The 16791-nt window shown below is 37.0% G+C and overlaps 1 protein-coding gene and 1 pseudogene across 2 annotated transcripts; one reads left to right on the top strand and one right to left on the bottom strand.

The window, feature by feature from the left end:
- Positions 1-265: 265 nt before the first annotated feature.
- LOC148695881 (protein LATE ELONGATED HYPOCOTYL-like) lies at positions 266-4208 on the top strand (annotated as a pseudogene). Its single transcript, XR_015964441.1, has 3 exons — positions 266-3456; positions 3505-3586; positions 3672-4208. The product of XR_015964441.1 is annotated as a protein LATE ELONGATED HYPOCOTYL-like (transcript).
- Positions 4209-4490: 282 nt separating this feature from the next.
- Positions 4491-9573, bottom strand: LOC137735001 (serine/threonine-protein kinase ATG1a). The gene is made up of 13 exons (XM_068474351.2): positions 8997-9573; positions 8785-8902; positions 8390-8448; positions 8174-8241; positions 7477-7570; positions 7306-7386; positions 7077-7188; positions 6856-6910; positions 6404-6699; positions 5983-6323; positions 5494-5791; positions 5342-5412; positions 4491-5225 (listed from the first exon to the last, which is right to left on the bottom strand). Exons 1-13 carry the CDS (start codon positions 9240-9242, stop codon positions 4989-4991), a joined length of 2076 nt encoding a protein of 691 aa, XP_068330452.2. The 5' UTR covers positions 9243-9573; the 3' UTR covers positions 4491-4988.
- Between the last annotated feature and the right edge of the window lie 7218 nt (positions 9574-16791).

Genomic DNA, 16791 nt, shown 5'->3' on the forward strand with positions numbered 1-16791 from the left:
CAATATTTCAAACCAATCATATAAATACATAATAATAAGTTATCAACTTAAAATATCGCTACAATAATATTCCACCGACGTATAATTAGTTCTACTCTCCAATTATGGCATATTATATTGTTTACCCAAAAAACGCTATATAGCTTTTGAAGTTTCTAGTTCATACGACATATTGTCACATGTCGTTCTTTGTAAACGACATGTGTATAGTATAGTATCAACAACCATCCACCGACGAACGAAATACTGAAAAAATGATCCAAAATCTTCATCCATGGAGGTTCTCTCTCTCACTTCACCTTTCCCGCAAATTAGAAAACCTCATGGAACAACATTCCTAACCCCAATTTTCGCAAAAACCCATCATTTTCCATCCATTTACTCTCCTGCAACAGCAGAAAGCTTTGAGCTTTTGAGCAATTTGGTGGGCCCACCAGTTGCACAAACTTGCTTAGGAAGAAGCTCACTGACGACCAAAAGGTGAACCAGAATTCCGCTCCTTTAAACCCAAGTTCTGAGTTTCTTTCAGTTTTCCACTGGAAATATTGTTGATTCTCATGGTCAATTTGGTAATTTGCTTTCTGATGATAATGTGAAAGAGAGCGAATATGGTAATGTGGTTGTTTATGATAATGTAGTTGAAATGAGTAATGTGGAAGAATCTAATCTGAAACTTCATGGGGATTTGGTTTTGTTGAGTAAATCAGAGAGTTGGATGAAGTAGCATGAGAGGGATACTAAGTACTGGGATATTGGTTCGGGCCATATTTTTTATTTTGCTCTAGATTTTGATGGTAATGTGAAAGCGGTTTCGGTTATTGAGGATGAAATCTTGAGAAGAAGCTGAGTTGATTAAGGGGAATTGGAGGGCTCGGCAAAGGTGAACTTGAAAATTTTGCAGGCTCAGAGTTTAGGCAGAGAGATGGAGAGCGGGAACAACGTTTGTTAATGAGCGGGAGTGAGCAGACTCTGATTCTGATAACACATATTTAGTTTCCTCAACAATCCATTCATCATCTTCAATGTGTCTGTGCAATTCATCCAACCAAGAAAAGTAAGGATAAGAGATAGTACAAATTGCACCTTCCATTGACTAATGTTCTTGAGAATCCAGGGAAGTAGGCGGGGTAGTAGAAGAAGGGATTCTTCAAAAAGCATCTGCCATTTGATTTCTAACCTCTCTGTAAACAATTTCATGATCAAAACCTAGCAACTTAGACACCCACTTTTGTTGAAAAGGCATATGAGCTTTATTTTGGAAGAAATACTTCAAACTATGATAATCTATCTTGATGATAAAATGGTTTCTAGCCAAATATGATTGCCATTTCTTCACAGCACATAAAACATCTACTTCAATAAAATGGTTTCTAGGCTCCAAAGCTTTACTCATGAACGGAATCGGTCTCCCATCTTGTTGAACAACTACACCAATACCAACCCCTGAAGCATCAGTTTTGATGGTAAAAGGTTTGGAGAAATCAAATAAGGAGAGAACCTTAGGTGATGACATGGCCTTTTTAGGCAAGGATAAGGCAGTTGTAGCATCCTCAGTCTATTCGAAGTAGTCTTTCTTAGTGAGAACAGTTAAAAGGCTAAATCTTGTCAAAGTAGGGGAAAAAATTTCTATCAATCCCATAAATCTTCTGAGAGCTTTGAAATTAGTAAGCATAGGCCAATTTGCAATGACTTGAAGTTTAGGTAGATCTACAGCAACTCCTCTAGAAACTATATGGATCGAATACTTTATTTTTGTTTTATCGACAACACATTTAAATTGCTTCATGAACAATTGATGTTGTTGTAATATCTATAAAAACTTGTCTCAAATGCTCCACTTGTAAGTCACAAGTTGGACTATAGATCAATATATCATCAAAGAAGACCAATATAAATTTTCCCAAAAGGGGTCAAAAAATTTCATTTATGAGCCTATGGAAAGAGGCATGAGCATTGATTAAACCAAATGGTATAACTAAAATTCATAATGGCCATCATGGGTTCTAAAGACTATTTTTTCAATATCATCTTCATGTATACTAATTTGGTGATAACCAACCCTAAAATCCAAATTAGAAAAAAAAAAAATTGAGCACAATATAAATCATCCAACAATTCATCAATGACATGTATTGGATATTTATCTTTAATTGTCAGCTGATTCAGTGCTCTGTACTCGATGCATAATCTCTGAAGCCTTCTTTTTCCTTCACCTGGAGGACTAGAGAAGAGAAGGGATTGTTGCTAGCCCTTAAAACCAGAAGCCAAGAGTTCCTTTACACTTTGATTTTCTGACTTCTGAAACGGTCATATTTATAAGGCCTAGCACTAGGCAGCTTGCGTCCTAGTAATAAGGAAGTTTTGTGGTCATGTGATCTTCATAGAGGCAATGTAGTAAGGGTCTGAAAGATTGCCAAAAAAATTTCAAAAGTTCTTTCGATTCAATATATTGGGATAAAGATAAGGAATAATCTTGTGAAACTAAATAGCTATCCTCCTAGATCATGAATAAAATTGCCCCTGCAGTCCTCATTTTGGTTGAAGTTTATCCATCTAAAGATGAGTGACTGCCTGAGACTCTTTAGACTGAGGACTGGAAATGCAATGTGACCAAGAGTTCTCAACCATTGTACACCCAATACGATCACATCCTCCCAAGGGAATATCGTAGAAATCAGTAATGCATTGGTAGTTATGAATCTTGATAGGAACTTGAGAGAAACACCCTTTGCTTTCTAACTTTCCCCATCAGCAATCTTTACGTTAAAGGTGTGAGTAGTGTCCAACTGACCCTTCAACCTCTTAACCAAAGAAACATCCACAAAATTGTGGGAACTACTAGAATCAATAATGAACACTACTAAACCATTCTTGGTTAAACCATAAATTTTCATGGTTCGAATTGATAGAGGTTTAGGAGTCCCATAAACTGCACAAACTGTAACTTCAAGTTCAAAATTGTCTTTGCCATGATTAGCAACTTCATTCATAGAATCATACACATCAATCAATATAAGTTGTTTTTTCTCACAAGAATGACCAAGAGTATATTTATCTGCACAATGAAAGCACAAGCCATTCTTCCTATAATATTGAATAATAGTGTTCCATGTCATTTAGTTTGAAAGATTTTGTCTACAAATTTAGTTTCCCTAGCATTACCCTTCAATAAAACATGTCTTTCTTATTAAATAATAAATAAATGTCACGTTGATTGTTCTTCGTGTGGTACTAACATACCTTCAAGCAGCGAAATAGAGACAGATGCATTAGAGAGGCATGAGAAAGAAAGGGACAGAAGGATCAGAAGAACCAAAAGAACCTGATCTAAATCTCCTAGCTTCTTATTCTAGTTATCGTCGTAGTAGAAGTATCGGCAACATCAATGATCCGTGGAAAGAGGTTTCTGAAGAGGTAGTTGAACATATATGCGCATCGATTGATTTTGATCAATCTGTCTTTTGAATCAATTAGTCTCTTATCATGTTAACTACCTTCGTTGAGGGTGGATGGCCTTTCAACCGCTATTCGCGAGAGGTATTGTTGCTGAGTTTTTCACCACCTTCATACGCCTCAAGGTTAATGGGCATCAGCATGCTACAGAATAAGCAAATAAAAAAGCTGATGAGAAAGATGAGAGATGCATCAACATCACAGTTTGACCTGAATAGAAAGACATGGATGTCCTCCAGAAATGGAGAAAAATGTATCACCAGCACGAGACAGCAACACATAGGGGCTGCTGAGACTAGGACTTGGCCAAGGGAAACTCAAGGCTCGTCAAACGGGATTCAAGCCTTACACGAGGTGCTTTGTAGAGGCCAACGAGAACGTAGTGACCAATGCCAGCAGCCGCTGGGAAGAGAAAGGCCCGAAGAGTCTATAGATGCTTGTTTTGACGATTTTTACTCATCGTGGCTATTAAATACAGCCTGCAGAATTGCCCAGAAACCCTTGTGTTCTTGCGAGTTTTACAGGAGACAATGTGATGTGATGAGAAGCTTTTGCACATATACATGTTTTCATAGCATAAACATTTTCCTTTTGTTCGATGGACTATGGAGCCAATAGTAACTATAACCCCTTCAAGTCTCTATGCTAATCCCCTAACCCTAACTTTAGATCGCTTTGCCCCTTGTGTGTTTCTTCAGCTTATTTTATAGAGCCTGTTTATATAAAATGGGTTATGGGTTTACATGTTAAGTTCAATCCCCTTGTAAGTAAAAGTACAATATATTTTATACTATTGTTATTTTTAAGATTAATACATGTTGACCTGGTTTTCACAATGAGTTATGCAATTCCAATTTTCTTACATTGCACAAGGTTTTAGAATTGTATTAATTTATACATTTTACCTGTTTGAACGTCCAATCTTTCTTTAGATTGACGAGTTTCTTTTGTTAATGTACAAATGTAACTTACATGTCAGCCCAATTAAGAATTCAACCCTCACCTTGTCATCAATTTAATAAAGATCAAATAATACATTAGACCAAAAGCATGCATTGATATAATATCAATGCAATTTCAATACCTTATGATGTAATATGAAAAAGATAAAAACTTCGTACCCTATTTTCGAAGTCTCTCCAAACTTAAAAAGGTGTAGAACGTAGTTAATCCTTATATTTTTAGTAAAGAGGAAAGAAAAGGAAGAAATAGTGGTAAAAACTAAACAGCGTGAATTTGGCATTTACTGTGATAGCCACCCTTCACAAGGGAGAAGTTACCACCATTCATATTTACAGTTGTTTTGTTTCCATATAAACTCATGCAATCAAGGCCATCTGGTTCCTTCCACATTTGCCTTCCCTGCTGAGGCTATTATATACCGTCCCCTATCCAGTCATGTGATAGGGCCATTTCTTGCTATCATCCCCAGAGTTCAAAACTTCCTGCCGATCTGACCACGATTTACCCGCATACCAGTAATATGCACAGAAAAAGCCAGTTTGTCAGTAATGGCTGTACAGAGGCAGTCATATTTACTTAGCCGAGGAGCCAGGGGTTTGCACAGGAGCAGGCTGTGATTTGAGAAAATTGATCCGACGGGACTCCAAGTGCAGAATGTATTGTTGAATTCGCTTCTTGTTGGCAGGAGTTAGGGAAAACGGAGGGTTTAGTGGCAGAGACGTTGCTTCTCCTGTAATAAAAGAAAGGAGAAGCATAGCCTTGGAGTACAATGCTTTGGCACTAGCCTTGTTCTCCATGTACTCGTCTACCTGGAAAAACATAAGTCAGAATCTAATTGGTCAAAGATTGTGCAATCTGAAAGCAGGATTAGAAATGTAATTCGAAAAAGTAAGATGGCGGCACTTGTGCAAGTAAGTTTACTTACAGCACCCCTTGTCCCAACTTCTAGTGCTTTTTGGTAGATAATTTCCATGGCATCTGGCAATTCAGCAGCATCTGCAATGTATACCACATAATCAGCAGAATATAAGCAGAAAACTTAAAAAGTGCGATCAGACAGTTTATTGACAGACTAACCATCCATATCTTGGATATGATAGGATAGCTTCTCTGCTCGATCAAATGCAACAATAAACCTTTGCTCTGCCCACACCGAAACAGATGAAGGCCGGCTAAAATCTACATTTTCTGAGGCATTTGTTGATGAGGCAGCACCTCCCTGCACAAGTGAGGATTCATTTGCTGAGCTGCCTTCAGGTGATTCATCCTCTTTAGATGATGCCAGCCAAGTGCTGCAAATTTGAAGAGATTTCTTCCATATGGCCAAAACGACAAGTTGAACCGAAAATGAGTCTAGAACTAGTCCTGCGTTGTACTGCAACCAAAAGTAACAATTACCTTAATACAGACCCCCAAAAAAGTCGAGAGGAGTTGTCTAACCATGCTAATATAGTTAAGTTCCTTGATACACTCTTGTAAATAAAACATATTATGATACTGAACTAAGTCTAGTGCAATAAAAATTAGATGAGCACATTCCACGATGTAGAACTGTAACTGACGCACCTTCTCCTGTGACAGATCTGCAAGAACCTGAGCATACTGATGTAACAGATGGACCCTAGTAGATGGCTGCAGTATAGATAGTCCTTGCACTTCCAGTAACAGTGTTGATTCACAAGATGCTGGTAATGTAGCTGATCCGCTGGTTTGTGAACTTTCCGCACTAACAGAACTAGCTGCCTGCTCTTCTGTTTTCATTAGAACTGTTTTATCATGATGGTGCTGCTTTGACGCACTGATAGAAGCTCTCGTTGTGGAATGATGTTGCAGGGAAGATTCAAGGTAATACGAGAAAGAATTGACCATAACATAGTCTTTCTCGATGGACTCCATTGAATCAGAAACTGGAAAGGCAAGGCAAACCAAAATAAATAATTCAACAAAGCACAAGCATAATTAGGGAATCCCAAACACAAAAACAGACCTCGATGCTGATCCGGCAAGTTTGGATCTCGGGTAATAGATTTCCTCATCCTATGAGACGCAATATCTTGCACCTGCCTTTGAACACTCCTAGTGCGGGATGTACTGCCATAATTTCTTTGTAACAATTTTTGGTCATGTGCAGATGGAAAATCTGAACTCAGATCTCTACTAGATGAGTTGGTGGTTTGCCTGGAACGCATTTGCAGTATCTTGTCAGAGACAGAAGAACTAGGCTGTTCGACCGTTGATTTAAGTGATGGAAGTACTGAAGGATAATCAACATCCACTTGATACCTATATATTATAAATAAGAAACAATTGTAATGACTGCATACGTATAGGTAGGTATAGGTAGTATTCTTACTTACTGGTATCTAATTTGTACAAAATGTCAAATGTACTATAGCTAAAATCCATGCGGTTTGAAAGCTATGAAACTAAATGCTTTACCTAGAATCTCTGAGGAACTTGTGATTGAAGAACTCCATAAATGATAGTCGCTCAACTGCAAATCGAAGTATTATTTTTTACATGGTAGCTTGGTTGAGGAAACTCTTGATATTCACATGTCACTAGTAGTAAATCACACATTATTCAGCTCTGAAATGTAATTTAATCAAATTACACAGGCAAGCATAACACCAGATACTTAATAATATATCAATCATGACCTGGATTTTGACGTAACAGGCTTCTGCAGAGATCTATGCAATGTGGATGCAATTCTTCCAAAGCACCTTGTGGAAACCTCAGTTCAGTCGATGTCAGGATATTTTCGAAAAGCTGCATATTGTATTAACCATTAAATACACAAGATAAGACTTTCTGGGTAGAGTATGTGATTCAAATCCTAAAATCTTATGACCAAAAAAGAATATATGTATTAAGATTTCATCAGACCTGCAATTGACTATTCCCATCAAATGGTGGCTTCCCGGTCACCAGCTGAAACAAAATTGCTCCAACACTCCACAAATCAGCCTGCAAAGACCATATAACAAATTAAAGATGAATAAAAAGGGTAGAGGTACCAAAAACTTTGTCAGTGATGTCAGATTCACATCCTATCACCTTTGCATCATACTTTTGGTTCCGAATAATCTCTGGAGCCATGTACAGTGGTGAACCACATAGTGTGTCAGCCAAGCCTTGGGGCGTGAGGGATCTGCAAACAGGAATGTCAGGACAATGATCAAGTGCAAAATACATATAGAAATACTTGTCAACAATATTTTACTTCCATATATTGCCAGCTGAGGTTGCTTCGGATCATTTTAAAATATTGAGTGTTTCTTTAGAGAGGAGGTGTTGAAAAATTTAATAAACCTCTACATACCATCGAAACAGTTCATGCCATCTCAAATTTCCACAAACTACAATATATAGCATCTCTCAGCAGTAGATGTCAATTTCATAAACCACAGGTTATGAATGGAAGATTTGGTTAACAGAGGGAACACAGACTCTGACGTTCAACAAAAAAAATCCTCCTTAGCACACGGCCAAGTTGAAGGTCATACAATAGTAAAAGCTTTTGGATAATCCGATCACAATAATTAAAGTAAACGACAAAAGAAATCTTTTATCCTGCTTATCAGAAAGCTAAATAATTGGGATAGTGCTGAATTGGTATTGGTTGAATGTGTTAAAGCATGATATCATAAAAGCACCACAAAGCTAAATATGTAAACTTATTCACTTGGGTTGCAGCTTCGAATTCACAAACAATGTGGAAGGGGAAGTGTCGAAAAAGATCTTAGTAGTTTACCTTGCAAAACCAAAATCCCCTATCTTCAATAGTGGGGTATCTTCAACCGTTGTTGACAAGAGTAAGTTCTACAATTTTGGCCGGAAATCAACAAGTTAAGAGACAAGAAAAACAAAAACCAAATTTTTCAACAGTAATCGACAATGTATCGAATGTCATAAACATATCACACGTCTCACGAATCATGACTCGCGACAAAACAAAATTGCGCAATACCTGTGGCTTTAAATCCCGATGAATGAGGTGCTTTTCTTGAAGCACTTGCAATCCTGCAGCTGTTCAGGAGAATCAAAATCAAACATGTCAAAATTCCCAGTAGCAAAAAAGGAAGAAAACAGCTAAACTATCAAATTAAGAACATTCCCACCAGCCTAATTAGCCTAATCATCCAAAAATTATTTCTATTTCTAACACATAACACAAACCAAACTGGCCTACCATTTAAAAGAGATTGAACTTCTATCCATCTAACGAGCCAGAATTCAATCCGAAAAGTGTTGGGGGCAAACCCAATTATCCAAATCCCCCCAAAATATGAACTTTCATTAAAAACTTGAATTAAAATCAGAAGTGATTACAAAAAAAATTATAAAAAAAAAAAAAAAAAATACCCAATTGCCTCATAAAGTGCCTGGCAACAGTTTCTGAGACCTTCCCCTGTCGGTGAATATACGCCGCCAGGTCGCCGCCGTCACAGTACTCCAGCACAAGGTAGATTCTGTCCTTGGTCTGCCAAAACCCCCAAACCACCAACATTGCACATACATAAATAACTCAGAAAGATAAGGAAACAAAACAACCTCGGAATAAGCAAAAACAATACCTGGATGGCCTCGAAAAGGCGAGTGATGTTGGGGTGGTTGATGGTGCTGAGAATGGAAATTTCTTTGAGTAGGTTGTCGCTGACTTTTGGGCTGAGCTGCGTCTTGTCAATTTCTTTGACGGCAACTTCAATACCGAGTTGTCGGTGGCGTGAGCGCCAAACAACCGCGAAGGAACCAGACCCGACTCTGGGGCCAAGTATGTAGTCTCCGATGAGGCGGGACTGGTTGGGGTCGCGGTGATCCATGTCCGCCGCCGCCGTGGTGGTGGGTCGAAACTCTAATCGTCGCTGCGGGAGAAGATCATGGGTCAATTTTTTTAATTTGGGTGTTGACTAAAGCTGTGAACTTGAGTGTGGGTTTGGGGGGAGGAGGTTGACGGTGGTTATTGCGGAAGTGGGAGTGGTGGTATTGTTTTTGTGAGGATAATAAAAAAGAGGACAATGGTCATATCGGAATTTGGAAACAAAACTAAACAAAGTGTGAGACTTTAATTACATTTTTCTTGTGTGTGTGGAAAATCGACGCCGATTGTCAATGCTAAATCAGAAAGAGAGAGAGAGAGAGAGAGAGAGTCCTAAAGCAAACACTTTTTGCTGAGAGAGAGAGAGAAAGAGGTTGAGTGGAAGCAGAGAACACAAGCATAAAAAATAAAAAAAAATAAAAAACAAAACAAAAAACAATTGTTTCTTCCTTGATTCGTATGTACTATGTATGGTGTAGTACATGTTCTGATTTTTATGTTTTTAATTTGATTTTGTTCATCCTATTTGAGCAATTATGCCTAGATTAAAATTTACAAGATTTTAGAACTTAAACCTTCACGTGATAGTCATTAGCATACATACATCCAATTTTTGCAATTATTGCTAGATTAAAATTCACAAGATTTTAAAACCTCAAACCTCCACATGACAGTGATGACATCGTTAGGATACATAAATACACACATATATACAGACATACTTACACACACACACACACACACACACACATACATACATACACACATACATTGATGATCTAGCATATTACATTGTTAAATTATCCTTCTGAACCACATATTTAAATATTTTGTCAAAAAACTTTATGCATGCATTTAAGATTTACCTAATCAGTACTATATAATTTAGAAATTTAATTACCTTGTTTTTTATGTGTAAATAGTAGATTATCTTGATTGTTATAGTTTTATTGTGCAACTTACTGCGTTCTATATTAACGTAGAATATTATAAGAGAGATCATTGCCTAAAAACCCAAATTAATAATGGTCCAGTCCTTATGCAGATGGGATTAGAACCCTGGCCCAAATTAGAAATCTTTTGATCATAAGCATTACCCAAAAAAAAAAAAGGCTTTTATTTGATGTGGACTTACTGCACTTGCCCAATATTAGACAATTACAAACAACAAACTCAAAGGCCCACCCACAAATGACTGAGGTTTGAAAATGAACTTCAAGTTTGGTTTGTGTAGTGTCCCAAACATAGTAGTATTGAATATTGAATGTTGGGCATGATTTGAAGTGGAAATGAATCTGGACACTCTTTTGTTTTGGCAGTAGGGCAATGCATTAATACAACTAAATGAAAAAACCCCAGAAAAGAGGATTGTTGAAAATTAACGAGCATAGTTCTAACGAAAAACTAATGACAAAGAGGTTCAAAACTTTAAGTCTTAACAAACAAAAGAAAAAAATAATCTATTAATTTTATTTAATGATAAAGACAAACGATAAAGAAAAAAAATAAACAAATTAGGATGCGTGCATAAACGTCAACCATGTTTTGTGAATTGAGACCACTGTTTTTATATTCCTAACAAAACCTTAGGACCGCTGTTTTTGTTTCTTTATACTTGGGACCACTGTTTTTGTTCTTTTTTGTAATTATATATAATTTTCCTTGTACTTTTTGTAATTGTATATAACTTTTGTTGACATCATCCTTAAAGATTAGGATGAATGTCATATATTGATTTTTTTCTTTTTCTTTTTCTTTTTGTAACTGTATATGATTTTCGTTTTTTTAATTTTTTTTTTTTAATTCAAAGCGGTAAACGTGTTTGGTTAAGTCGAATAGGTGCCTTCACTTTTTTTTTTTTTAAGTGTTTCCCTTTACAACTTAAAAGAGTCTAGAAGTAGTGGTCATTGTTTTTATAAATAGTGAACGTTTTTAGAAATAGTGAACGTTGTATCTAAAGATATTCACACTGTTTCTAGAAATAGTATCACTGTTTTTAGAAATAATAGAAATAGTGTCACTGTTTCTAGAAATTGTGTCACCGTTTCTAGAAATGGTGTCACCGCTTCTAGAAATAGTAGTACCATTTCTAAAGAAATTTAAAAAATTAAAAAGACTAAAAAAGCTGACTAACGGCTTGAATTGTCAATAGTTTTCATGGAAATATATTATTTTTAAGAGCAATATTGCTTATTAATAAAATTTTAGTAAGTGCTTTTTATTAATAATTGTTGATATAACAAAAAATAAAAAACAAAAGGGAGTCGAGGAAGGAGGGACATGAGGGGGAGATAAGATAGATGATAGTGATAAGTGAAAGATGAGACAGAGATGATGGTTGTAGTTAAAAGGGGAGAGAGAAAATGGTGACAGGTAAAACAAGGAAGAGATGATATTGATGAGTGAAAAAGGAGAGAGATGATGGTAATGGATGAAGAGAGATGTGATGATAATGGGTGAATCGCATGTCCGCCCACTTTCCTCTCTCTTCCACCCTTCCTCACACATATCTCTTCTCTCTTTTGTTTTTGTTTTTCTCTTATTATTGTAAAATTTTGTCATTTCCACTAAAGTTTAAGTTTATTTCATTAAAATTTAAGCCGTTTTATTAAATAAAATTATTATGTGGTGTTTGGTTAAGAAAAAGTTTGAGGAAGCCCTTTTTGTTAAAGCTCCATAGTTCTAATGGTACATAGATTACAACCGGATGATTATACATTGTAATCAAAATACTTATTTTATGAGAAGAAGAAAATAGAACAAATTGCAAATCATTAGTGACTATTTTTGTTGGATTCATGTCCAAATGAATTTGCGTCTTAAATCAATCACACGTTATTACATGACTTTTTCACATAGCAATACGATTGAGTGCAAGTTGAGTTGGCACAACCGTAAATCCACACAACTTCCACCCAAATTCACTAGTAGAATTAGGTCAAAACCTCTAGAACCCAGTCGAACTCAATCCAATGTTTTTGGGTTGGGTTGGTTGAGGCCTTTCCGTCCTAAACCAGACCCAAGAACCTGAATTCTGATGTATTATATTTATTTACTCATTTATTGGGGAAATAATAAACAATATATACATTTAGGCTCCTTTACCACACCAAATTTGTGCACTAAAAATGTGTAATAAATGATTTGTCACCAATCAAATTTGTATTTTGACTCAAGTTGAAATTTGATTAATAATTGTAGTTAAAATTTATGTGGTATAGAGTGTGCCACATCATTTGGGGCTAATTTTTGTGCACCAATTTAGTGTATATAGCATCAACCTTTACTTTTAGTTGTTTTTTGGTTTATTTTTAGCTACGTCCCCTGTAACTCTATTTTAATCTCACTTTGCCTCTATAACTCAAAAGTCATCACTTTACTTCCTGAAACTCCATTTCGAGTTCCAAGAGACAAAGTGGAGCGAAATATGAGTTTCAGCGAGCAAAGTGTTGACTTTTGAATTACACGAAGCAAAGTAAGATTAAAGTCGAGTTACAGAGGGCGTATGTAACATCCCGTCTCGAAACTAACGAAACGTACGTATGAATTTACGATTTTACCCCCTAGTTCGTTACTTTACGTGTAGTTTTGTGTTGTGTGGTGTTGTAGGACCACACACACTCATACCCTCTCTTTCTCTCCCGGGATTCCCTCACTCTTTGTTTCTCTGTCTCTCTCCCTCTCTCTCTCTCTCTCTCTCCCCGAGTTCTTCTTCTTCCTTCTTCAACATACGGACCACACACAAACATACTCAAACCTTCACAAATCAAGAAACCAAGACCACCCTCGTGCTCGTGGGGCTGAGAGGAGTCCAGTGGTACCATTTTCAGGTAAGGATGTAGCCGTTTTCACGTAAATTCGAAGTAATCCGTTTTGAACACTGTTCATGCAAACCTAATCTAGCAGGTTTTTGGACTTTTTAAGTTTATAGTTGTGTTTGTGAGGTTCCCAGGAGCTTGGGAGTGTTTCATTGGACGAGTTTGGACGTCGGGATCGTCCTGTTCAAAGTTGACCGAACTTGGATCGTTGTTGCAGGTATAATTCCTTAATTTTTAGGCCTTAAAAGTAGTCTAACGTGATTCTACTAGTCCTAAGCTTCATTTTGGTATAAAGATCGTGAAAAATGGTTGAAAAACGAAGGAGAAAACTAAGTTTGAAATTTTCCCAGTTTTCCGGCGCCGGAGTCTCACCGGAGAAGAAAGGAGAATATTCCGTTAAGTTTTAACGGAATATTCCTAACGGCAGTGACGGCGTCAGTTAAGTTTAACAGAATATTCCGTCAGTTTAACGGAATATTCCTGACGGCGTCAGTTGACGCCGTCAGTGTGCATGGCACGTGGCCGCGCGTGGGGGGCGCGTAGGTCCGTACCTTGGACGGCGCGTGGGGGCGCGTGCGGGGTCCAAAAAATTATTTTAAAAATATGGGTGTGATCCTGAGGTTGTGTAGAGCACGTTGGTATATTCAATTGTCCATTTTGAGCAATGTCTGAGAAGTTATTACGAGAAGTTGGTTAAGTGCTTTTAAATTAACGTTTTCGTAGCTTTTTCGCGTATAGGTGATTCGTATTCCGAGGACGAGCGTACACACTCGAGGCAGGGGGGCTACGACCCTTCCACTTATCAGTGAGTGGGCTTTTGTTTTCCGTATATACCTATATACATTTAAATTCCCAGAAATAGATTAAAAAGAGTTAATTGATTTATGCCATGCACTTTATTATTATCGCTTATGCATCATCACATGCATTAGTAGCGGCATACATTTATATATGTGTATTTGGTGCTGTGGACGCACAGGTAAGTGCCAGGTAAGTGGTATTCATGTTTGTATTCAATAATAGCTTGAGATGCTTAGAGAGCTCATAATCTGCACCCTGGTGTTAGTGCTCCCGCCCGGGGCCAGGGCATAATCCTTCACGTGATGTTCACCCGCACCACACGCTCAGCTTGGATCCAAGTTAGGTGCATAGGCTTGTCGTACAGACCACATTAGGTGGTTCCGACTCGTAGGTGACCCGCGATTATTCGCACAGTCTTCACGTGATCGTAGCACTAGAGCGTATATATGATACACCCAGTCTTGTCGTACAGACCACGTTAGGTGGTTCCGACTCGTGTGCAGATTCAGTTATTGAGTTGAGAATGGAGCTCTATATGCAGCCGTACAGGTCACGTTAGGTGACTCCCGGCTGCCAGATTATATGTTATTGATGTGATTTACGCTTGAGCATTTACATTTGATTATGAGATTCTGATGTGGCATATTCTCGAGCATGAATGGCATATTTTGGAGCATGATTGGCATATCTATACATACGTATATATGTTCATTTTCTGGGAAGTATACAGGTTTTACGGCGAGGGGTTAGAATGTATTTTGCTAAAGAGTTTTCAAAGAGCCTTGTTTTTGCCCACTCACGCTTTTGTTTTTGCGCCCCTCCAGGTTCTAGTGGTCTAGCAGGTTCGGTGGTTTTTCCCAGAGGGCGTCCCGGTATTTCTGACAGACACTCACCATTGTAGGGTCACCTTCGGGTGTATATATGTCGCATCTTTCCTTTTTGACTACTGTAGACTTGCTCTGAAATTGTGTCTCACATACGCTAGCACTTGTTTTAGTACTTTGTATGCTAGTTTTTAATTATTCGTACTTTTATATTACTATCTTAATAGCTTCCGCACCCGCACATGGCTACGTCACCTTCGTGTGACGGCCAGCACTCCCTGATCTCGGTCGGGGTGTGTCAGCGTAGCTAAAAATAAGCCTTGTTTTTTTGTTTTTTTTGTTGAAATTTGGTTTAATGCCTATAAAAGAATATCATTGTATAATAAATTAATTTCATTTGTTTTAAGCAGTTGTTTATTTATGTATGGGCTCGTTCGGAAATATTTTTAAAATGACTGAAAATGTTTTTAGAAATTTTTTTTTTGTGTTCCCAAAGCACTTACAGTGTTTTTTTTTTTTTTTTTTTTCCAAGAAGCACCAGCTATGTGCTTTCTAGAAAAAACACTAGTTGTGTGGTTTTTGTAAGAAGCACTTCAAGTGTTTTTTTCAGGATTCACTTGCATTTCTAATAAAGCTTAGTTTCAAAAATATTTTCACAAAAAAAACTTTCAACTATTTTAAAAGTAATTCCAAACGATCCTATTAAGGCAAAAAGCCTTATGATTAAACATTCACAAAACTTCAAACTTGCCCTTCGTTTATAGGCCTTTGAAAAAAAAAAGAAATCATATATTGGGGTTAATATCCTAAAATCAAATCCTTATACAAACCCGAACCCAAATTGTAGAAGATGAACGTGCTCCAGCACGTTTTGTTTCTTCCTTATTTAGCCTCGGTTTTTTTTTTCTTTTTTTTCCTTTGCAACAAACGATATTATTTATGCTAAGGGAAATGAGGGTGGACTTAGTCTTACAATGAACTAGTAATAATGTGATTCAAAATTGCCTTTGGTGAGAATTGATTCTAAAACCTCTCACTTACAAATAAAGATGAACACTAGTAGACCAAACATAGGCTTAAATATCAATTAAATACAATTAGATTGTCAAACATTCATCACACAGAGGAAGTACAGTCCTTCACTACAAATAGCACGCAGATTGCTCTCCTCCTCATATTACAATTGTGAAACCCAACTTTGCCCCAACTGCCATCCTTTTTCTCGAGCGGCCAGAAATTTGACATGTTCAGCAGCCCAAATATGATCAACCTTCATCACGCAGCACAACACCCACCCCGGCCCAAAAGGATTTTAGTAGACCAAGAAAGACACAGAAGCTGCATTAGCATTGATAAGCTTCATGGCCTGGCTGTATTAAGCATGAATTTTGGTGATAAAGATCTCATTATTGTTTAGTATACAAGTTTTGTCTAGGTATTCACATATTGTTTTCTCTTCCTGCAAAGTTTAAGGGCAAACGATCAAGAGAGAGCCTCAGATAGGGTTGTCCTTATGCCATAAACAATTACAAAATATGTTGGACTTAACGCAATTCTCCTAGTTTATGAGTGTGTTGTCCTCTACTCAAGAATTTCTCTTCTCAGAGAGGGTTGTCCTTATGCTATAAACAATTACAAAATATGTTATACTTACACAATTCCTCTATTTTATAAGTATGTTGTCATATAGGGCAACTATACTCAAGAATTTCTCTTAAAGAAACAAACTAAGGCCTAGTTTGGTACTGAGGTGATTCTGAAAAAAGCTGGTATAAAAAAAAGCTGGGAGCTATTTTTGTGTTTGGTAAACATTCAGCTTCAGCTTTTTTTCACAGTTTTGAGTGAAAAAAAGTCAAAAACAAGAAGCTGCAAAACCCAGCTTTGAAAAACTGGCTTTTTTTCACATCTGTTTTACATAAAAGTTTACCAAACACTATAATATTGTTTTTTTTTTTTCAAAAGCACTTTTACAAAAAGTTTACCAAACACTATAATATTGCTTTTTTTTTTTTTTTCAAAAGCACTTTTACAAAAAGTTTACCAAACACTCTGCTGCTTTATTTCACAGCTGCTTATTCTCACAGCACAGCTGAAGCAGCTTTTTTTCAAA

Source organism: Pyrus communis, chromosome 7, assembly GCF_041283825.1.
Source record: "Pyrus communis isolate YQ-2024b chromosome 7, ASM4128382v1, whole genome shotgun sequence".
NCBI classification, from domain to species: Eukaryota; Viridiplantae; Streptophyta; class Magnoliopsida; order Rosales; family Rosaceae; genus Pyrus; species Pyrus communis.

What these genes read in the sequence shown, in the direction of transcription:
- LOC137735001 (XM_068474351.2), bottom strand. Translation starts at nt 9,242, where the DNA reads ATGGATCACCGCGACCCCAACCAGTCCCGCCTCATCGGAGACTACATA. An exon ending in GCACTTTATGAGGCAATTGG is followed by an intron (nt 8,449 to 8,784) that starts GTATTTTTTTTT and finishes TCTCCTGAACAG; the next exon opens with CTGCAGGATTGCAAGTGCTT. An exon ending in CAGATCTGTCACAGGAGAAG is followed by an intron (nt 5,792 to 5,982) that starts GTGCGTCAGTTA and finishes TTTTGGTTGCAG; the next exon opens with TACAACGCAGGACTAGTTCT.